Source organism: Rhinoderma darwinii, chromosome 4 (assembly GCF_050947455.1).
Source record: "Rhinoderma darwinii isolate aRhiDar2 chromosome 4, aRhiDar2.hap1, whole genome shotgun sequence".
Classification (NCBI taxonomy): domain Eukaryota; kingdom Metazoa; phylum Chordata; class Amphibia; order Anura; family Rhinodermatidae; genus Rhinoderma; species Rhinoderma darwinii.
Window position 1 is genome coordinate 399,747,620 of NC_134690.1, and position 24,342 is coordinate 399,771,961.

Here is a 24,342-nt window from a genome sequence, read left to right on the forward strand (position 1 = left end):
AACCCCACCCCCCCTCTACAAGCCAGGAAAAGGTGTTTTCAAATTGCTAAGCAGTGTCCGGCTGCCATTTTGGGAGTGATTGTACAAATGGCAGCTGGCAGTAGCTATAGGACACACCAAAAGGCTAAGGGTTATGTTCACACGCTTACTAAATAAAAGGAAAACAGCTCCTGATTATCAGCCATTGTTTAATCAAACTCTCATTTTTGGCCGCGTTTTTTACGGCTGTTTTTGGAGCTGTTTTTCTATAGAGTCAATGAAAACAGCTTCAAAAACGTTCCAAGAAGTGACATGCACTTCCTTTTACGCGTCGTTTTTGGAAAACGGCCGCGTAAAAAACTCCCCGTTGGAACAGAACGCCGTATTTCCCAATGGGCAGATGTTTGTAGGCGTTCTGCTTCTGATTTATCAGCCATTTTTCGGGATGTTTACGGCCCGAAAAACGGCTGAAAACACTGCATTCAACATACCCTTAGAATGATGAAAGTGAAGTGAATGACTTTTCAGTTGACAGGTTCACATGGCGTGTATTTGACACATTTTTTTTGCGCATTTTATGTGCCAAAAAAACGCATAAAAAAACGCTACACACAGACACACACTCAGCTCTGCTACACAGACAACAATACACAATGCTGCTACACACAAACACACTCAGCTCTGCTACACACAGACACACATACACAACGCTATTACACACAGACACATACTCAGCTCTGCTACACACAGACACACACACAGCACTGCTACACACAGACACACACACAGCACTGCTACACAGAGACACACACTCAGCTCTGCTACACACAGACACAACGCTGCTACACACAGACACATTGTAAAGGATTTGCCAGACACAGCTTCTGTGTCGACGCCCGTGGGCAATCAGTCTGCACCTGCTCCTATGTCTGTGAGACTGACTCCATCTTCCACCACTCAGGATGGCAGGCTTAGGAGCGGGAGAGCCTATCACAGCCTGGCCAGACGGAGCTAGCTCCCGCCCACTGTCTATTTATACCTGCCTTTCCTGTTCCTCCTTTGCCTGTGATTCTTCTATGCTCGTTTCCTGGCTTGCTGCTGCTGCTTGTACTACTCATTATCTGCTTGTTATTGACCTTGGCTTTCTGACCACTCTCCTGCTCAGCGTTTTGTACCTCGTTCTCTCCTGGTTTGACTCGGCTCGTTCACTACGCTTGTTGCTCACGGTGTCTCCGTGGGCAGCTGCCCCGTTTTCCCTAGCTTCTGTGTACCCTTGTCTGTTTGTCTGTCTTGCACTTACTGAGCGTAGGGACCGTCGCCCAGTTGTACCCCGTCGCTTACGATGGGTCGTTACAAGTAGGCAGGGACTGAGTGGCGGGTAGATTAGGGCTCACCTGTCTGTCTCCCTCCCCGTCATTACATAAACACAAGCCCATATACCTAGTCTACCCTGGTCCCTGACACATCTATGGACCCCCTTGAGACCCTGGCTCAGCAGATGCAGGGCCTCTCCCTACAGGTCCAGGCCCTGGCTCAGAGGGACAACCTGCGTGATGCTTCCCTGGTAGTGCCCCCCACCTCACCTCTGGAACCCCACCTCAAGTTGCCTGACCGGTTCTCAGGGGACCGGAAGACTTTTTTCTCCTTTCGGGAGAGTTGTAGGCTCTATTTTCGCTTAAAGCCCCACTCCTCAGGTTCGGAGAGCCAGCGGGTGGGTATAATTATGTCCCGGCTCCAGGACGGGCCCCAAGAATGGGCCTTCTCCTTGGCTCCTGACGCCCCTGAACTTTCCTCCGTTGATCTTTTCTTTTCTGCTCTCGGGCTCATTTATGACGAGACTGACAAGACTGCCTTTGCCGAGAGTCAGCTGGTGACCTTACATCAGGGTAAGAGACCTGTAGAGGAGTATTGTTCTGACTTTAGGAAGTGGTGTGTAGCTTCTCGGTGGAATGACCCTGCCTTGAGGTGCCAGTTTAGGTTGGGTCTGTCGAACGCCCTGAAAGACCTGCTAGTTAGCTATCCCTCTGCTGACTCCCTAGATCAGGTTATGGCTTTATCGGTACGACTTGACCGACGTCTCAGGGAACGACGACTTGAACGTTTTTGTGCCTTCTCCTCTGACTCCCCCATGATGCCTCCCGAGGTTCCGTTGCTTCGTTCTTCCACGGAAGACTCGGATGTACCTATGCAACTCGGGGCCTCCGTCTCCCCCCAACAACGTAGAGAGTTCCGCAGGAAGAATGGTCTCTGCTTCTACTGTGGGGATGACAAGCATCAAGTGAACAACTGTCCTAGGTGTAAGAATAAGCAACCGGAAGAACTACCGCGCCTAAGTGATCATCGGGGAGGTCACTTGGGCGCACAGGTATTTCCCGTAAAGATGAAACCTAATAAAATCTTGCTTCCCTTTCAGGTCTCTTTTGGTGGTAGGTCTGCTACCGGCAGTGCCTTCGTGGATTCAGGGTCTTCTGCTAATATTATGTCTGTGGAATTTGCTGTCTCTAGCTATGCCATTGTTTGATTTGCCTAAACCTGTCCCGATAGTGGGTATCGACTCCACTCCTCTTGCTAATGGTTATTTTACACAGCATACCCCTGTTTTTGAACTCCTTGTTGGCTCCATGAATTTGGAGCAGTGCTCTGTACTGGTGACGCAGGGATTATCGTCCGATTTGGTTTTAGGCCTTCCCTGGTTGCAGATGCATAATCCCATGTTTAACTGGAATACTGGGGATCTTACCAAATGGGGTAATGAATGCATGACGTCATGTTTTTCTGTTAATTCTATTTCTCCCCCTGAGGAGGTGAACACGCTACCTGAGTTTGTGCAGGACTTCGCTGATGTTTTCTCTAAAGAGGCCTCCGAAGTGTTACCTCCTCATAGAGAATACGATTGCGCAATCAATTTGGTACCAGGAGCTAAGCTCCCTAAGGGTAGGATATTCAATCTCTCTTGTCCCGAACGTGAAGCCATGAGCGAGTATATCCAGGAATGCCTGGCCAAGGGTTACATTCACCCCTCTACTTCTCCGGTAGGTGCTGGCTTCTTCTTCGTAGGGAAGAAGGATGGTGGTCTTAGGCCATGCATTGACTACCGGAACTTGAATAAGGTCACTGTAAGGAACCAGTACCCCCTTCCTTTGATTCCTGATCTCTTCAATCAGGTTCAGGGGGCCCAATGGTTCTCTAAGTTTGATCTACGGGGGGCTTATAACCTTATCCGCATCAAAGAGGGGGATGAGTGGAAGACTGCGTTTAACACGCCCGAAGGTCATTTCGAATAACTCGTCATGCCCTTTGGTTTGTGTAATGCTCCCGCGGTCTTCCAGAATTTCATAAATGAGATTTTATACCTGGGGGTATTTCTTGTAGTGTACCTTGATGACATACTTGTGTTTTCCAAGGACTGGTCCTCCCACATTGAGCATGTCAGGAAGGTGCTCCAGGTCCTTCGGGAAAACAAACTGTTTGCTAAGACCGAAAAATGTGTGTTTGGGGTGCAAGAGATACCATTTTTGGGTCAAATCCTCACTCCTCGTGAATTCCGCATGGACCCCGCCAAGGTCCAGGCTGTGGAGGAATGTGTCCAACCTGCCTCCCTGAAGGCGTTACAGTGCTTCCTGGGATTCGCTAATTATTACAGGAGATTTATTGCTAACTTCTCTGTCATCGCTAAGCCTCTTACGGATCTCACTCGCAAAGGTGCTGATCTCCTCCACTGGCCTCCTGAGGCTGTCCAGGCTTTTGAGGTCCTTAAGAAGTGCTTTATCTCGGCCCCAGTGCTGGTTCAGCCCAACCAAATGGAGCCATTCATCGTGGAGGTTGACGCCTCCGAGGTGGGAGTGGGTGCTGTCTTGTCCCAGGGTACCAGGTCCCTCACCCATCTCCGTCCCTGTGCCTACTTCTCCAGGAAGTTTTCGCCCACTGAGAGTAACTATGATATTGGCAACCACGAACTCTTAGCCATTAAATGGGCATTTGAAGAGTGGCGCCACTTCCTGGAGGGGGCTAGGCACCAGGTAACGGTCCTTACCGACCACAAGAATCTGGTTTTCTTAGAATCTGCCCGGAGGCTAAACAACGAGACAAGCTCGATGGGCGTTATTTTTTACCAGATTCAACTTTTTGGTCACCTATAGGGCTGGGTCTAAAAATATTAAGGCTGACGCACTGTCGCGTAGCTTCATGGCCAGCCCTCCTTCGGAGGAAGATCCTGCTTGTATTTTGCCTCCAGGTATAATCATTTCCTCTATTGATTCTGATGTAGTCTCCGAAATTGCAGCTGATCAAGGTTCAGCTCCTGGGAACCTTCCTGAGAACAAGCTGTTTGTTCCCCTGCAACTCCGGCTAAGGGTACTTAGGGAAAATCATGACTCTGCACTGTCTGGCCATCCAGGCATCCTGGGTACCAAGCACCTCATTGCCAGAAACTACTGGTGGCCTGGGTTGCTTAAAGACGTTAAGGCCTACGTCACCGCTTGTGAGGTTTGTGCTAGGTCCAAGACTCCAAAGTCCCGACCAGCGGGCTTACTATCTTCTTTGCCCATTCCCCAGAGACCTTGGACCCATATCTCCATGGATTTTATCACCGATTTGCCTCCATCTCAAGGCAAGTCGGTGGTGTGGGTTGTAGTAGACCGCTTCAGTAAGATGTGCCACTTTGTGCCCCTCAAGAAACTACCCAATGCCAAGACGTTAGCTACCTTGTTTGTCAAACACATCCTGCGTCTCCATGGGGTTCCTGTCAATATTGTTTCTGACAGAGGGGTACAATTTGTTCCATTGTTTTGGAGAGCCTTCTGTAAAAAGTTGGAGATTGATCTGTCCTTCTCCTCGGCTTTCCATCCTGAAACTAATGGCCAAACGGAGAGGACTAATCAGTCTCTAGAACAATATTTAAGGTGTTTTATCTCTGACTGTCAACATGATTGGGTCTTATTCATTCCCCTCGCCGAATTTTCCCTTAATAACCGGGTCAGTAACTCGTCAGGGGTCTCCCCCTTTTTCTGTAATTTTGGGTTTAATCCACGGTTCTTCTCCGTTTCACCTGGTAGTTCCAACAATCCCGAGGTAGATGTCGTTCATCAGGAACTGTGCACAGTCTGGGCCCAGGTTCAGAAGAACCTAGAGGCGTCCCAGAGCATACAAAAGACTCAGGCAGATAGAAGACGTTCTGCTAACCCCTCGTTTGTGGTCGGGGACCTGGTGTGGCTATCTTCTAAAAATTTGCGCCTTAAAGTCCCGTCCAAGAAGTTTGCTCCCCGGTTTATAGGGCCGTACAAGGTCATTGAAGTCCTTAACCCTGTCTCCTTCCGACTGGAGTTGCCCCCGTCTTTTCGAGTGCACGACGTCTTTCATGCCTCCCTCCATAAACGCTGCTCCCCGTCCTTGGCTCCCTCGAGGAAACCTCAGGTCCCTGTTCTCACCCCTGAGGGCGTAGAATTCGAGGTGGCCAAGATTGTGGACAGCAGGATGGTCCAAGGCTCCCTCCAGTACCTGGTCCATTGGAGGGGATACGGGCCTGAGGTGAGGACTTGGGTACCCGCCCGGGATGTTCACGCCGGGGTATTGCTCAGGAGGTTCCACCTTCATTTCCCCAATAAACCAGGTCCACCTAGAAAGGGTCCGGTGGCCCCTCATAAAAGGGGGGGTACTGTAAAGGATTTGCCAGACACAGCTTCTGTGTCGACGCCCGTGGGCAATCAGTCTGCACCTGCTCCTATGTCTGTGAGACTGACTCCATCTTCCACCACTCAGGATGGCAGGCTTAGGAGCGGGAGAGCCTCTCACAGCCTGGCCAGACGGAGCTAGCTCCCGCCCACTGTCTATTTATACCTGCCTTTCCTGTTCCTCCTTTGTCTGTGATTCTTCTATGCTCGTTTCCTGTCCTTGCTGCTACTGCTTGTACTACTCATCATCTGCTTGTTATTGACCTTGGCTTTCTGACCACTCTCCTGCTCAGCGTTTTGTACCTCGTTCTCTCCTGGTTTGACACGGCTCGTTCACTACTCTTGTTGCTCACGGTGTCTCCGTGGGCAGCTGCCCCATTTTCCCTAGCTTCTGTTTACCCTTGTCTGTTTGTCTGTCTTGCACTTACTGAGCGCAGGGCCCGTCGCCCAGTCGTACCCCATCGCTTAGGACGGGTCGTTGCAAGTAGGCAGGGACTGAGTGGCGGGTAGATTAGGGCTCACCTGTCTGTCTCCCTACCCTGTCATTACACACATACTCAGTTCTGCTACACACAGACACACACACACACAGCACTGCTACACAGACACACACTCAGCTCTGCTACACGGAGACAACCATACACAACGCTGCTACACACAGACACACACTCAGCTCTGCTACACAGACACACACACTCAGCTCTGCTACACACAGACACATACACACAGCACTGCTACACACAGACAACGATACACAACGCTGCTACACACACACACAAATCTACTACACAGACACACACACTCAGCACTGCTACACACAGACATACATACACAACGCTGCTACACAGACACACACTCAGCTCTACTACACACAGACAACCATACACAACGCTGCTACACACACACTCAGCTACACACAGACACACATACACAACTCTACTACACAGACACACATACTCAGCTCTGCTACACACAGACACACACAGCACTGCTACACAGACACACACTCAGCTTTGCTACACAGACAACCATACACAACGGTGCTACACACAGATACACATACACAACTCTGCTACACACAGATAACCATACACAATGCTGCTACACACACACACACACAGACACACACTCAGCTCTGCTACACACAACCATACACAACGCTGCTACACACACACTGCTACACATAGACACACACTCAGCTCTGCTACACACAGACACACACAGCACTGCTACACACAGACACACACTCAGCTCTGCTACACACAGACAATCATGCACAACGCTGCTACACACAGACACACATACACTACTCTGTTACACACAGACACACATGGGCAGGGGTCGCTAGGGGGGGTTCACGAGAGGGGGGGTCTGTGAGAGAGAGAGATAGACAGACAGACAGAGACACACACCTTACCTGCAGTGCAGCCAGTCTTCATAAATGCGCCTGCTATCTCCCTACAAACCAGCTTCTCTGCTGGGTGGCTCTGAACTGCACCTGCGCAGTATAGGGCCAGATGGCAGATGCAATGAACGGCTCCCGTTCATTGTGTCCTATGCCCTGTAGCTGCCGTATTTCATCTGTGTATGTGTCGCTAAGAGACACATACACAGATTAAATAAAACATGGCAGCCCCCAGTACAGTAAGAAAGTGTTAATAAAAAAAACTTTGTGTGTGAGCAATTAAATAAAGTCAATATAATATTTTATTAAATAAAAAGACATAAATGAATTAAAAAAAAAAAATCATGACACTGTCCCTTTAACAGGCTGTGGTCTTTCTTCCTGCTCTCACTTGCAGCTCCTCCCCTCCCTCCCCTACACAGACACAGAACCGGGATGTAAAATTTTTCATCCTGTTCCCCGACTTCAAGGAGATGCGCTGCTGACAACGATAATATTACTGGCAGCATAAACTATACAATCAGCCGATGAACTAGCGTTTGCTTGTTCATCGGCTGATCGTTACCCTGTTTACAACACCATCCCCCCACTCTCTAACAAACTCCAGCTCCTCCTCAACCAACACCCTATAAATCGCAGGACAGCAGAACTACAGTTTTGGAAAGAGTGTCAATGAGACAAAAACATACCTTGTGCTTGTGGGAGGCAGCTTGACATTGGGCTCCTCACCTCAATGGCCAAAAAGTGGCGACTTGACCTGCCCCTTTGGTCGATAAATAGCTATTTGAAACTGGAAAGTTCCTATAATGTAAACATACTTTGCCCATATAAGATAATGGGTTTGTATTATGGGTCCATATTTTAGACTCCATTGTTGTACATGGGCAATGTATAGTCCCGTAATAGGGGATTTGCCAGGCTGTGTATCAATACCAATGTGAATTTACAAAATCCCTACTTGGAAAGTAACGTTCAACTCTGGGAAACCATCTACATGGTGGCCATAGATGTAAAGATTTCCCATTCTATCAGTTGGGGAATTCGTCTTTGGAATATTTGTCTGGAAATATCCTACAGGTCAAAAATTGGACACAAATTTGAAAAATCTTAGCAGATTGCATAATGGCTATTGACAAGAAGTTTTCGGCATGTCCAATACATTTTGGAACCATTTTGTGTGGATTCCGGATTACCAGAAATTCCACACCAACAGCTTCCAGATTGTTTTACTACATGCAGAAAAGCAAGTCCTAGCGATCCTATTGACAGTACAAGTTATAAGTCATAGGAAAAACAAGATAAACCCTTCCAAGTAAATGTCGAGAAAAATATAAAGGATTGAAATAACAGAAAGAAACTCACATAACCCCGACCTCCTTCATGTCAGGCTGGGAAAAAAAAATCTTGAAGTCCGGGCAAGTATTTTTGCAAATGTTCCATTCGATTATCCCATCTTTACGCAGTAAATTGGATTATCCAGGCGTGTTATTTGGAACCGGCACAAGGTATGAGATTTTTTTTTTCTATTTTTGGAGCCAGAACTATTTCCGTAATCTCAGCAAAGTGCCAAAAAAGTTGTCCATGGGATCGCATTTCTCACTAGTTATTAATTAGACCTGTGGGAGACTGCGCTTTATGGGAAAACGCCAAATTCCACCGGATTAAGATAAACAGATTATCCGTGTTATGAAAATTCTTTATTAGTCGTCAGTCAAGGGATTATCGGGATGTACAGAAGAGAAAACAGACTTTACAGGAACCTAAGATCTGAAAATTACACTACCTGCCAGAGCCGGAGATCAGGGAATCCGGCTACTAGGGTAAACGATGACCCTAAATAAGGGACCAGCCGAATGGGGACCTGGCAACACGAAGACTTGATGAGCGACATCCAATTTTGAGTGACAGTTCCTGGTAATAGGAATAGGATGTGTCGCATTGTGACCATGACCGGACTGCCACCAATTATTCAAGACTGCAGCCCCTATAGCACGATTTCACGGCAGTCTAAGTGAAGAAAATTGATTGTGTTAATTTGTTAACATTTTCACACCTAAATTTGGTGCAGTCCTAAAAATGGACCTGTCCTGACAAGACTGTTTTCGTAAATACTTGTATTCCCCATAAAATAACAATTCTGGAGCATCTTTTATTAGAGCTTTGTGTTGTTCCATTCCTCTGTTATTCCTCCTGGAAATTCATGAATAAATTGACAACTGGAAGTTACCATTCCCCTTGTAAGGGTATGTTCACACGGCCTATTTTCGGCTGTTTTTCGGACTGTAAACGCCCGAAAAACGGCCGAAAGATCGGAAGCAGAACGCCTCCAAACATCTGCCCATTGATTGCAATGGGAAAAACGGCGTTCTGTTCCGACGGGCCGTTTTTTTTACGCTGCCTTTTTAAAAAAATAGTGCAGGTCACTTCTTGGGACGTTTTTGGAGCTGTTTTTAATAGACTCTATTGAAAACCGCTCCAAAAATGGCCGTGAAAAATACAGTGAAAATCGCAAGTGGCTTAAAAAACGTCTGAAAATCAGGAGCTGTTTTCCCTTGACAGCTCCGTATTTTCAGACGTTTTGGAGTTTGCGTGTGAACATACCCTTACCATTCCCCTTGTCAACATTGTCGGACTGTGTAGGGACACACCCAACTGGTAACACCCAGTTCTCAATTTATTCATTAATTTCTAGGAGGAATAACAGAGGGATGCTCCAGAATTGTTATTTTATGGGGAATATAATTATTTAGTAAAACAGACATGTCAGGAGAGGTGACAGGTGCTCTTTAAATTGTGAAAATGAAATCTACGCGTGCTATGAGCAAGTGCAGGTTTCTGACAGAACTTGCCCCATTTCCCCCTATTTAAGATTATAAAGGTGGTATAAACCACATCTCCTTCGGAGACCAGAAAAATTTTTCACTTCTTCAAACCTGGTGCATGCGGCTTAAAGGGGTGGTCCAGGATTAGAAAAACATGCCAATTTTCTTCCAGAAACAGCGCCACACCTGTACATGGGTTGTATCTGGCATTGCAGCCCAGGTCCATTGAACTAAATGATGCTGAGTTGCAATACCTCACACCACCTGCAGACAGATGTAGTGCTGTTTTTGGTAGAATGCCGCAATGTTTTTCTAATCCTGGACTACCCCTTAAATAAAGGTGGGCCAAAGACTCCACAGTAGTAGACAAGGGATCTGCGTAGGTAGTACAGTATGGAAGGAGCTGATGGAAAGGTCGGTGGCTGGTGCAGAGAATGGCAGACGTCAGCGACTGGCACAGCTACAGCTGGTGAAAAGTTCAGTGACATGAGCAAAGCCTGGGTCAAGTCGGGTCAGCAACATGGAATCTGTCCAAGAAATCGAGAAGCCCCAAGAACACTGCACCATGGGGTTTAGAGAGACAAGCAAGGAACGATGGAAAGACTTTGGTACAAATCGTGGCCGGATCGCGGAGAGTGACAACAGCCTCGTGGCTATCGCACAGGTAACTTCTAAAGCTCAGTTCAGATGCAGCAGATTTTTCGCCCAGGGATTTGGTGCAAAATATCCACAGTGGATCCGCTGCAGGAAAAACCGTCGCGTCTGGGACGTCCAACGAGCTCATATAAGTGTGATGCTTAGGTGTCCACATACTTTTGGCCATATAGTGGGTATGGCTTATTCATCTCCATACGTGACCTGCAAGCTACAAGTCCCACCGTGGCACAGAGGCAGCAGACCCCCAATGCATGCTGGGGTTCCTCCACCGCATTGCTGAAGAAGTCTTAGTAGCTTCCCCTGATTTCCGGTCTCCTGAACATCCGCGGGTCGCTGAATATTACAGAAGAACGAACAACTTCCTCATCATTTTTAACCATTTAGGACCTGATCACCAGTCGTCTCCTCCGTATAAAATATTAACGCTCTCCAAGATTATCAGGATCCACTGAGATTAGCAGACAAATCCAAGACAACCCCTCTATTAGGAAAACTAGCACATGGCAGGACCGCCGGATTACCGGACTGTTGGGGGGATCTCGGACATTGAATTAGTTGCCGTTGCAAATCCAAAAATGCATGGCAACTACATTGCACCGTAAAATAGTCGTGCGACAGCTAGTAGATATTTTTTGGTGTAGCTTGTAGGCAACCAGTCACGGTGTAGACCTAGTCTAAAGCAAAGCATCAGGTCCATAGCGCAAAAGCAGCCCCACTGTGGAGTCACCGGTCATCTCCTCTACACTCCTCAATAATGCGTTCTTCTCCAGCGTGAGGACCAGCAGCCACGTTCTCCTCGCGGAGGCTGGAAGTTCTGGTAGTACGTTATGGATATGCACCACCTGCCCCTCAGAAACGTAGAAGATGTCTCCAGAAGAGCATGGAGCTCCAGGGTGGTCACCTCTTGGAGGAGGTCTATTAGAAAATCAGCCGTGTAAAAGTCCTTGGGCACTCAGTACTTGCAGAGACCATACATAAGAAGCATGAAGGTCCCAATTCCCAAGGGAACCCTTTTTTTTTTTTTTCCCAACAAGAGCTTCCCTTTCTCGAGCTCCTCGCCATCAGCCCTTGAGTGACGGTGAAATCGCATTATTCCCAAAACCCAACTTCAATGTTGTCCTATGAAAAAAATTCACATACATCTTTGTGGCCATTGCAAAAAAGTCCAAAGAAAACCATTACCGACACACAGAGAGGTCATCTCGCGATTTGCCGTCGACCTTTGAGTGCACATTGTGGACCTGGGACAATGCTGAAATTGGGCAGATGACTATAACAGCCGGTAGCTTACAGTGAATAGTGTAAAAGGGGACCTCTTTTCGTAATAATTCTGCTCTAGGGGGCACATTTCCCTGTAGTTATGCCTCGAGGAAGAGACTTATCTATAAGGAATCCAGGGGGGAGGGTCGGCCCCTCTTGAAACCTGTAATAGGTGCAGCTGGTACCTCCCATTCACTGCATGCGCATTACAGTCCTATTGCAGTGAAGAGAGAAGGCCCCTTTGCTTTTGTGATCAGACACCGATTACACGAAATGGCTGATAACAGGGAATAATTGATTGCATTTACCTGTCCTACGTTCAACCTGAAATGGCTGATAAAAGGAAACGATAGAATATATTAAATTGAGATAAGCTAGACATTCAATGTAGTGTCTCTTTAAGAGTTAAAATAACACTCCAGGGAAAATTGATACATTGTGTTATGCCTAGTGCAAGGCCTGAGGAGGCGGAGCATGACACAAGGATTCAAAAAACACATAGGGAGAAAGCCTGTGTCATGCTCCACCCCCTTAGTCCCTGCATTAGGCTTGATACAGTGTATCAGGTCTGCCTGGAGTGTTCCTTTAATTGTACTTCCAAATGTTCTGCTCACTGTGGGTTGCAAAATCCACACAATTTGCAGTCACTAATGAGAAAGATTTGTGTGTGGCTGAGACGTTAATTAACTGCAGATCTCGGAGGGGGAGAGCACATGTAAGTATTGGAGCGGTTACCACTGATATCACATTGCGGCGTGACAATGTCGTCTCCAGATGAAAACCCAGCAGATGTTTCCAGGCAGCAGTGGCGCTTGGCACAACAATCAAGCTGGATATCTGCACTAAAAATTCAGGGGTGGCCGCAGTTAACTCAAATATCCCACTCAGATATTCAGGAGGGTGAGGTATGGGGCTGTTTTCAGGGTCCTTACACTGTAGAGCTGCTTTAGCTGTCCCTGTTTTTGGAATACTATAGTCACAAGAGCTTCTCTTCTCTTTGTAAGAAAATAGTGACTAGAAAGGGTCAAGAAGTCAAAAACCGTGCGAACGCCTGTAATTAAATATCATCAATGTCTGCCGGTCCACTCCATTCTAACGTCAGTGGGTGCTAGTTCTGTGCAGACACTAAACCAGCAAGACTTCAGAATTATGAATGCAGCTCTGAAGTACAATACAGGCTATAAGTAATGTAATGTATGTACACAGTGACTCCACCAGCAGAATAGTGAGTGCAGCTCTGGAGTATAATACAGGATGTAACTCAGGATCAGTACAGGATAAGTAATGTAATGTATGTACACAGTGACTCCACCAGCAGAATAGTGAGCGCAGCTCTGGAGTATAATACAGGATGTAACTCAGGATCAGTACAGGATAAGTAATGTAATGTATGTACACAGTGACTCCACCAGCAGAATAGTGAGTGCAGCGCTGGAGTATAATACAGGATGTAACTCAGGATCATTACAGGATAAGTAATGTAATGTGTGTACACAGTGACTCCACCAGCAGAATAGTGAGTGCAGCTCTGGAGTATAATACATGATATAACTCAGGATCAGTACAGGATTAGTAATGTAATGTATGTACACAGTGACTCCACCAGCAGAATAGTGAGTGCAGCTCTGGAGTATAATACATGATGTAACTCAGGATAAGTAATGTAATGTATGTACACAGTGACTCCACCAGCAGAATAGTGAGTGCAGCGCTGGAGTATAATACAGGATGTAACTCAGGATCAGTACAGGATAAGTAATGTAATGTATGTGCACAGTGACTCCACCAGCAGAATAGTGAGTGCAGCTCTGGAGTATAATACAGGATGTAACTCAGGATCAGTACAGGATATGTAATGTATGTACACAGTGACTCCACCAGCAGAATAGTGATTGCAGCGCTGGAGTATAATACAGCATGTAACTCAGGATCAGTACAGGATAAGTAATGTAATGTATGTACACAGTGACTCCACCAGCAGAATAGTGAGTGCAGCTCTGGAGTATAATACAGGATGTAACTCAGGATTAGTACAGGATAAGTAATGTAATGTATGTACACAGTGACTCCACCAGCAGAATAGTGAGTGCAGCTCTGGAGTATAATACAGGATGTAACTCAGGATCAGTACAGGATAAGTAATGTAATGTAATGTATGTACACAGTGACTCCACCAGCAGAATAGTGAGTGCAGCTCTGGAGTATAATACATGATGTAACTCAGGATCAGTACAGGATCAGTAATGTAATGTATGTACACAGTGACTCCCCCAGCAGAATAGTGATTGCAGCTCTGGAGTATAATACAGCATGTAACTCAGGATCAGTACAGGATAAGTAATGTAATGTATGTACACAGTGACTCTACCAGCAGATTATTGAGTACAGCTCTGGAGTATAATACAGGATATAACTCAGGATCAGTACAGGATAAGTAATGTAATGTATATGCACAGTGACTCCACCAGCAGAATAGTGAGTGCAGCTCTGGAGTATAATACAGGATATAACTCAGGATCAGTAATGTAATGTATGTACACAGTGACTCCACCAGCAGAACAGTGAGTGCAGCTCTGGAGTATAATACAGGATGTAACTCAGGATTAGTACAGGATAAGTAATGTAATGTATGTACACAGTGACTGCACCAGCAGAATAGTGAGTGCAGCTCTGGAGTATAATACAGGATGTAACTCAGGATCAGTACAGGATAAGTAATGTATGTACACAGTGACTCCACCAGCAGAATAGTGAGTGCAGCGCTGGAGTATAATACAGGATGTAACTCAGGATCAGTACAGGATAAGTAATGTAATGTATGTACACAGTGACTCCACCAGCAGAATAGTGAGTGCAGCTCTGGGTATAATACAGGATATAACTCAGGATCAGTACAGGATAAGTAATGTAATGTATGTACACAGTGACTGCACCAGCAGAATAGTGAGTGCAGCTCTGGAGTATAATACATGATGTAACTCAGGATCAGTACAGTTGCTTACACTTGGCCTCCACCTGAGGTGTAAGTTGAAGCTCCTGGTCCCAAAACCAAAATCTTTAACATGGCCACCACCTACCATATCCCATTTATAACACTGGTGTCTACGTATGTGGCAGAGGCACCTTTGGGCAACGTCAGGTACCAGAGCAGGGTGTGACTTCTACTTATTATAGCTGCGTCCCTGCCTCCTCCATTGTGTGAAGGTGGTAGATGTCATTTCACTGATCTTCTATGCAAAATATTAACCACAAGGATGAGAAAAGTTTTAATCTTTATTTATTCATATACAGTAACAATGCACTTTCAAAGGGTTTACAGCACATTTGATCCCTTCACGAATGATTACAAAGTTAAATGAGTGAAAACATCAGAGGACGTGACTGTGCCGGCTGATAAAGGGATGAATAAAGGATTATGGGAGAGAAAGAGGATCAGAATATCAAACAAAAAACAATGATTAAAAGCAACGATATAAATAAACCCGGTAAAAAAGTCTCTGATGGACAAGTTCTCCTAGTTCATGTACGCTCAGTATAAGGCTATATAGGTGACGCTATGGGCGGCACTATTAACATAGAAGCTAAAAACATTGTCTGGATGTTATTTTATGGGGTCTATAGAGTCGTATGAATAATTATAATTTAGAGTTTGGTTTGTTTTTGGAAAATAAAGTGCAATTACACGTGGTGACCTCATTACTGCCAGTCATAGATGGGTATGATATGGCGCTTATTGACCAAGCACTTACTCTCTTAGGGTGATATGTTCTCCGGTTGCCCATCCAAAGACGGTTTCCTATAAAATAAACATGGTAGCAGAGGTATACAGCTCCTCCAGGCCATGCTAGGCTCATCTGAGCCAATACGAACTCTACTTAAAAGGAGTCAAGGGCGGAGCGGAGTCCCACTCTACAGGTCACGTGTAGCTTTTTAGGACAAGTAGAGTCATTCAAGAAAATCTAGGACGGGATTGTTGCCCTTTCATCCTCAGCTCCCCGGCAGTAGGGCTCTTAGATCAGTCTGGCGCCATCCAACAATTTCTCGTTGCATGACTGTATACAATTGCTTACCATCATTGACTTACAGCCCAAAAAAAACATTGTAACGCGCCCTTCTGTTTGATGGCCGCAGTCAAAGGAAAGCAGAATACGGCGCATTGTCCTAAGGTTTGTAGATGTTATGGCCTCATCATTTGTTGGTGGGGTGATCCATGACAATTTTGAAGATGTTGTCCCAGACTAAATGGATGGCTGGCACGGTTGAGGCGCAGGTTTTTAGACAGCTGTACAAAGTCCTGGATATATGGACTGACCTGCATAAACGGAGCTCAATGTCTAGATGGATTAAGGGTCTTGTAGGGACTACTGAATGAGGTCTTGGGTCGGATAGACGGTTTAGCAGACGTCTAGGGCACAACGTTTTGGACAATATCATGGACGTGCACAACTGTGCCAAACATGTCCCCATGGATAATTCAACAGTACAATGCCCAAGATGGTTGGACTGTGCAAAACACATCGTATGTGCAAACTCTACCTGGCATGCGTCTAGAGTACCATATCATGGTTGGGCGGATGGATTGTCCTGCATGAGGCTGTAGACGGGTCTTAAGGCTCGCTTACACAAAGTGATAAACGTTCAGTTCTATAACATTATCGTTCACCAACGAAGAAAGTGATTGTTCAAGTGTAAAAATGCCAACCATCTCCAGAACATTACAATATAGCTACTGGGCCGTCACTTTGTGTAAATGGGGCCTTGACGAAACCAAGTCATCTTGGTTGGGTGAATTGCCTTAGACAAAAGTTGAAATGCAACAGAAGACGAGCTGGAAATTCATAATCTTTCCAATCTGACCAACAATCTATCATTAAACAGGCCATAGACTTTGAATGATTGTTGACCAGAATGTGGACCCATGTATGGCTGGGATGAACATGTAAGAACTCTATGGTGGTAGGGGAGATGAGAAGCTGTCGGCCATCTCCTTACCACTTATTTTGGAAGAAACGAGAGACATCAGAGGTCTTGTGAGGGCCTAACCGTTCTATGGATATTAAATAGTTGGTAGATCCTGACAAAACCAGCTGGATCCCTTAGAAAGATCTCATGTCTATGAGCGACTATGGAAGGCGGTTTCATTTATCAATACTCCGCCTGAGCCACTGTAACCACATTTTACTTATAAATCAGTTTATTTCCTTTGGTGAATACCAAAAATGGTCTACATCACCCAAACTTCCACTTTTGAGTTCCCATTCTATGACAGACCTGGTTATACCCAATAAACTCAGTATTGTTTCCTCCTCTTATATAATGATGCCGATGAGATATTTCAAATAGAACTATGGATGGTCAGTCCACTAAGACTGTTCACGTCACGTCCGAGACTTTCATCGGAGGTATATGTCGAGAGTATTTAGCCGAACATCGTGTTTAACTGCGAACACAGCCTAAAGAGTTGAGTTATTCCATTGTCATGTCCAGATCACGACTTCCATTCCTATGATCATTTGTAAAAATATTGAGGTCTCATGGGTAACACCAAGTAATGAGGAAGAAGAACCATAAAGATCACACACAAACCTCAGTTTATTTTCCATTCAAAGTTTCTCTTTGGAAAGTTAAAGAGCTAACAAAAAAAAGTTTTCATATTAAAATTTTTCTCCAAGAAAGTTTCCAAAAAGCCGCCAGAAAGGAGGAACTCGGCAGGGTCCGAAATAGGACAAGTGTTAAGGGTCCAGATGAACCTCTTGGAGAGGGAAGTCCATGCGAAACGGACTTGCAACATGTTATTGGTGAGGCTCAGACCTTCCAACAACTTGGAGACAGGAGCGTTGGTTTAACCCCTCAAACCCTTCTGTGACTGGAAACAGAAAATCCTCAAATTAGGGCTGGGCAATTAATCGAAAAAACAAAAACGAAATTCAGTGCAGATGTTTTATTTCCCAGCATCAACTGTATCTGCGTCCTAAGGACGCAGATACAGTTCAATACAATGGTGGTGCAGGGAGCCGTCAGCTCCCTGCTCCACCATTCACTATGTAACGCCGGTCATCGCGCCTGTATGCGCCAAGTGACACAGAGCACAGACCGGAGGAGCAGAGGGATCTCCTCCACTCATTGTGGGAACGGGCTTAGGTGAGTATTTATTTCATTACTTTTATTAAGCACTATTTCAACATTATACTGTGTGGGGCAGCTATAGGGGCATTATAATGTATGCGGAGGGCAGCTATGGGCATTATACTGTTTGGGGGCATTATGCTGTGTGCAGTGGAGGTATGGGGCATTATACTGTGTGGGGGCAGCTATGGGGGCATTATACTATGTGGGGGCAGCTATAGGGGCATTATACAGTGTGGGGGCAGCTTTGGGGGCATTATACTGTGTGGGGGCAGCTATAGGAGCATCATACTGTGTGGGGGCAGCTATAGGAGCATTATACTGCGTGGGGAGGCACTATGGGTCAATTATACTGCGTGGGGGCAGCTATAGGAGCATTGTACTGTGTAGGGGCAGTTGTGGGGGCATTATACCGCGTGGGGACGCACTATGGGCCATTATACTGTGTGGGCAGGAACTATAAGGGCATTACGCTGTGTCAGGAGGCACTATGGGGCATTATACTTTGTAGGGGCCAGTCTCAGGGGGTATATTATATACAGTAGGCTCAGGGAATTTATATTAATTCAATGGCGTGGCGTGAAAAGAGGGGTGTGACTTGCACACAGGGGGCATGGCCTAAATAATCGTCCATTAATCGTAAACGAGGTCACATGTTCAATTAATTGTGATTTTGATTTAGGTCTTAATCTCCCAGCCCTACTCAAGATCCACTGAAATAAAAGGAGCAGAAGAATGAGAATTGTATAAAAGTTTTCCAGTCAAGGCAATCTCTCAGTATGGCCACAAGGGGCTCCCTTTAGTTTGGGAACTGGTGAGGGTCATGGACATGTTGGAAGATGTTATAACGTTTAGTGAAGAGCTCACGTTTTATAATATATTATGTAACACAACATGATAGATAGTCCCAGGTAGACATAGTCCCTGACATTGTGCAATTCAGTGCCGGAGCACAAGTTTCATTCCATCTTGCCCTCCGTTTCCGAAACTTCATTAGTTTAGCCTCAAATGCTCTGTAAACTAGACTGACTTATAAAAGCATCATAAAATTCCTTGAATCCATTATTACTGGGACTAAATGGGTGGTGGACTATGGGACGGATATAAAAAGTACATGAAAGGGATAGTCCAGGATTAGAAATACATGGCGGCTTTCTTCCAAAAATAGCGCCACACTCGTCGACAGGTTCTGTGTGGTATTGCAGCTCAGCCTCAATCACTTCAAAGAAGCCGACAGCTATGGCTCTGTTTCTGGAAGAGGGCAGCCATGGTTTTCTGAACCAATACAATCCTTTTCCATTTATTTTTTAAGAATCTTAGTATTCTGGTCTTGAGAGGCTTCAGACTCTCATCCAGTCCTGTGATTGAAACGAGTGCCGGACGATCTGAATTTCTGGATTATCGCATGTCATATTAAAGTAATTGCACCGTTATATAAAACGTGTCTAATTTATTCGTTGTCTGATGGCATGATTTAATTCTTGAATAGCATGGACCTAGTGAAGGCGGCTTCTTCAGAGCTCCGATGAGGGGTGAACCCATGAGGGTTAGATACATTTCTGGATTCCGGATTATACAGAGATCCAGAATCAATACACATTATGTAGAACGCACTCAAATTCCAATATCTAAAACCTGAGTCTGGGCCATTGAGGAGGCCATGAAGTGCAGCACGGGACTCCAGGGCCACTACTCGGACGGTAGACAACTGAAGATACCGGGTCCATGATGAGACCTGTAGTTCCAAATTGTCTCTCGATTCCTGGCTTCCCATTCTTAATTCCTATGATAGACTAGATATGAATATATCTAGGAGACCGTGGCTCCAATGGTTTATGTGATCTCACAAAAACAACCAAAAAAATATGTCAGGACCGTCTAAATATTCTCCTGATAGAACAGAAGAGTCAAGTAGAGCTCGCCGAGAGGGAGTCAATGGAAACCACCTCAAACATTCATAATGGGCACTTCTATCGCTTAAAGCGTCCACCCCCCCCCCCCGATCCTGGGACAACATTTTAAATATGGCGGGTATATAGAGTAATATTATCTGGTGCCCTCCAGTTGCCCCCCTCTGCCGTGGATCTGCCGCTTTGGGGTACCCACTGTGTTGTTCCAACATGGCTGCAGCACTTTTTAGACTACGGGTCTGAGACACTCCCACTGTTCTTGGATTGGCCAGAGCTGTTCACGTGAGCAGTTCTGGCCAACCCGAGAACCAATGGCGTGTCGTAGACTCCGTTTGTGCAGCGATGTGGCAGTTTTGGGACAACACAGAGGGGACCCCAAAGCGGTGGATCCACAGGATAGGGGCACAATTGGAGGGCACCAAGTAATATTACTTCATACACCCCATCATATTTATAATTTTGTGCTGGGACTGGAGAGTCGCTTTATTAGCTGCTATTCCATCTGGCAGGATTTCATCAAAAAACAAAACCACAAAAAAAAAAAAGAAGAAAGGTAAACAACGGTGCCCGAACACACACACCGATACAGTATAAAGAAAACGGCTGATTGTCTACTGAACAGATAACATCACCAAAAACTTCCATGTAAAAACACATCATATTTGGATTTCCCAGGTGGTTTATGGGAGATCCAGTTTAAAGGGACAACAGATTAACCCTTTGAGTACACTCAGTGATACGGTATGCTTTACTTTTTGTGAAAGTGTCGAACTCCACCGACTGAAAGATTTTTTATTTTTTTTCCTATGAAGACGGCTAAAACGTTCTTTAAAAATACAATAGTGAAGATACCTGGAAAAATGTAAAAAGTGAATTCCACCTTCCATCGGACAGGTCCCACCTCAAGGACCTCCGACCGTTCCAAGAAATACGGGGCCATGGCGCTCGGTAAAGAGTCCAAATCCCTTTTGGCGCTGGTCAAAGATTCAAAAAGACTCTTCTACAGAAGGTCCATCGACTATAATAAAGGCTTTTAGCACCATCAATATCAACGAAGAAAGAAGAGCCGAGATTCAAGGTTTTTCGTAAATCTTTGAGCAGTCCTGAAGAAGATCAGCTCTCTATTGGGTGATGGCCACGCCGGGACTCGGGGGTTCCAACTTACGAGCTCCCACCGATGTAATCTTATGATGTTGTCTCTATACAAGGTGGAATTCATGAAGTGCGGGCAACCAGAGGCTTTCCAGGCGATGACGAACTACAAATCTCAGCATTCTGGAGAGCCTCGGGTTACCCGGTTCACATGCACAATATGGTAGATATTACAAAAAGTATCATAAATAGACAGCCCTGTATTATTTTTGCTTGCCCGCTGCGGCTTGCCGGGTGGTGTGATATTGGTGACATGCCAGCTCGATGAGCTCAAGTCCCCCGAAGTACTTTTCCTGAAGGACAAAGATGACAACCATGACGAGGGCGTACCACCGGACGATACTGTACAGGTAGATGAGGTAAAAGGACGCAATGACAAGGGTCGTCCAGTACAGCAACGAAGCAAACTTTATCAAGTGCACCCTGAGTTCCGATTTGCAAGGCGGGATCCGACTGCGTCTTGTGACGTCGAAGTACCGGTCTCCTTCGTAGAAGGTGCGCAGCCGCTCCTCCTTCTCCTTCCAACGTTCCTGGCACCATAGCTGAAGGTCTTCCTTAGAGACGGGCAGGCTGCTGACGGGATACCTACGGACGTGGAAGTGAATCTCCTTGGGGAAGTTGCCCTTGAGGATGTGTTTCTCGGTCTGGGGAATGTTGTGGGGATAGGCCACGGTTATGTCATGGATGGCATCAAGGTTGTTTCCTGACGGAGAGAAGGAGAAAATATAAAATAACAATAGAAAAACTGGTAAGCGAGGACCGGGACTTCCACCGCGGGAAGAGAAACGGCAGAGACTTACAATAGGAGAGGGACGTAGACGGTCAGATAAGCGTTACATTTCAATAAAGGTCTCACTTAAAGGGGTTTTCCAAGTTATTTAAAAAATTGGCCAATGCAGGAGGGATGCAAAAAAAAAAAGAACCATTGCTCAACTCAAGGATCCCTGTCGTTCCAGCCGCTGTGTTTTGACATAGCTGCAGCGTTAACATGCCCGTATACCCACGTGATTGCTGCAGCCGAGCACTGGCCTCAGCGCTCCTGTGCCGTATACCCACCGAGACCAGTGATTGACTTGAACGATCACGTGGGGATACGGGGACGTCATTGCTGCAGCTATGTCAAAATACAGCGGCGGGAAGGAACGGAGCGGCGATGCTGGAAAGGCGGGGATCCGTGAGTTGAGCAATGGCTCTTTTTTTTGCATCCCTCCTGCATTGGCCAATTTTTTTAATAACTCGGAAAACCCCTGTAAAGGAGATCTCCAGGGTCCTCCATTATTGAGGCTCCGACCCTTTATTCTGTGTCCGGCATCTTCCCGATATGCCTCTTTTTCTCACTGGGGGTGTAGTTGGTTGTAATTTATAATCATTCTGACTGCCTGCAGATCTTGTGCTTCTTACTAGCATCAAATCTGAACAATCTGAGCTGCAGTGTAAAGCATGGGGAGTAACAGATTTCAATAAACACTGCAAAGCTGGAGTCACAGATCATAAAGTAATGACATATACAGTTTTAGTACCGAATGTTTCATCAGGGGCATAGGCTGCTTATTCAGCTCTTCCCCCTGCTTTATCATCATGCCCTCAAATGCGCAGCGGAAAAAATCTGCTACATGTGAATGGGGTTTATGAAAAGCCAGTACATATGTATAAGGCCTTGTTCACACGGCTCAAAAAAAAAAAAAAAAAGACGACGTGTAAAAAATACTAGTCTTTTTGCAAAACTCTTTTTAAAGTACAGGCCTTTTTGCCGCATTTTTTTGGGGGCGTAATTAGGACTCCCATTGACTATGGGAATTAAGAGCGTTTTCGGCGCCAAGAATTGACCTGACGATTCTTTTATTACACAAAAAATGTGTCGTATGCAATACAATGCGTTTTCCCATTGATGTGAATGGGAAGCTTAAAGCATGCATTTTTGACGCGTTTTTCGACGCGTAAAACGCGTCAAGTACACGCCGTGTGAACAAGGCCTTATAATGTATTTTGTTGCGGCTTTCCGGTCCAGAATCTGTACCAAAAATCTGTTATGAACGTGCCAGGTCTGCACGTGGCCCAAGTTTATGCTATAGTATTTCTACATGAATTATTATTATTGAAAATTTCCGTATATTTGTCTTATTTGCCAGCAAACATACATGTGGTGTAGTACACCATGTCCACCACATGGCGGAGACACATATAAACTATGTATAAAGAGCTGATATATTGTAGCCTACTCGAGTAATCGTGTCTCCAGTGTCTTAGCTGCTATGATTATTAGAGGTAATTCCTGGGTCTAACTTGTGTTTTCAATGGCTTTTATTCTGGGCTGTAACCACTGATGATTTCTGCAGCTATTGTAATAGGAGATATGTTGCTAGTGCCCTGCCGGGACCTTCCTTCTCAATTACATCACCAAAGAATTGCATTTCCCAACATTGGTGCAGGGATGTGGCAATTCCAGCAGCATGGGCTCCGCTTATCTTCCTGTGGATTGTGGAGATCTTCACAGCAACCAACATAAAGCAGAAAACGCGTGACAATGAGGGCGGGGGGGGGGGTTGGGGTGGTTGTCACGACTCACTAAAGGACATACTCATGTACCAACCTGCATCCCCAAGAGATAGTAAAGAGTAGACATTTCTTTTATTACACCAACTTTGCAAATAATCTTGATTCAAAATCTCCTACCGTTTTATGTATACAGCTCCTATACGTCTCCATGGTAACAGACTACTAACAAACCCTGTGTAGTCTGATCCTGCAGTCATGTGTTACTCAATTTGGACGGCAAGTTCAATGTGTCTAACATACGTCTGACACTGTACAACATGAAGGAGAACAGATAGATATCTCCGGGGGACGTTGCAGTGCCGACACACAGAGGAACGGGAACCCCAGATAAATTAATTAACGCATGGGAACTTCACTCTGAATATTTAAACTGCTCGAGCTATGAGAAGAGGAGCGTCTACATGATGCCCATAAGTAGATAAACTCCTATCATCCGCATACAGTACCCCTCAACCATAGATCAGGGGTGCTGTGTGCTGCTTTTGCTATTCAGCCTGAAGTTCCGCTCCAATGTCATTCTCCCGTCTGATGTCAGATGCCCATACGACGCCCAGCGAGTATCAGCGCCGGGTCCTATAAATAAGAATAGGACCGCGTGCACGATACTTACAGATTTAAGCGCCTGATGTCAAAGTTAAAAAAATGAAAGTGCCCCAGAGGAATTACCCATTTAGGACCCCTCTCTTTTGCTTGAGGACCTGACATTACACGGATTTGACATGGATTTCAATAGATGCCGTGTAATCCATTATTTCCACCGCTCTGAGGGAGCAAGAAATTGGCTTGCAAATGAGTAGAATGCTAGA

General features: G+C 45.7%; 1 protein-coding gene across 2 annotated transcripts in view; it reads right to left on the minus strand.

The window, feature by feature from the left end:
• Positions 1-15,052: 15,052 nt before the first annotated feature.
• LCLAT1 (lysocardiolipin acyltransferase 1) overlaps positions 15,053-24,342 on the minus strand; it is a 114,501-nt gene continuing 105,211 nt past the window's right edge. For both annotated transcript variants that reach the window (XM_075863440.1, XM_075863439.1), the window contains exon 6: positions 15,053-21,683. In XM_075863440.1, the coding sequence (XP_075719555.1) occupies positions 21,184-21,683 (500 nt within the window). In that variant the 3' untranslated portion in view covers positions 15,053-21,183. The remainder of the gene's footprint in view (positions 21,684-24,342) is intronic.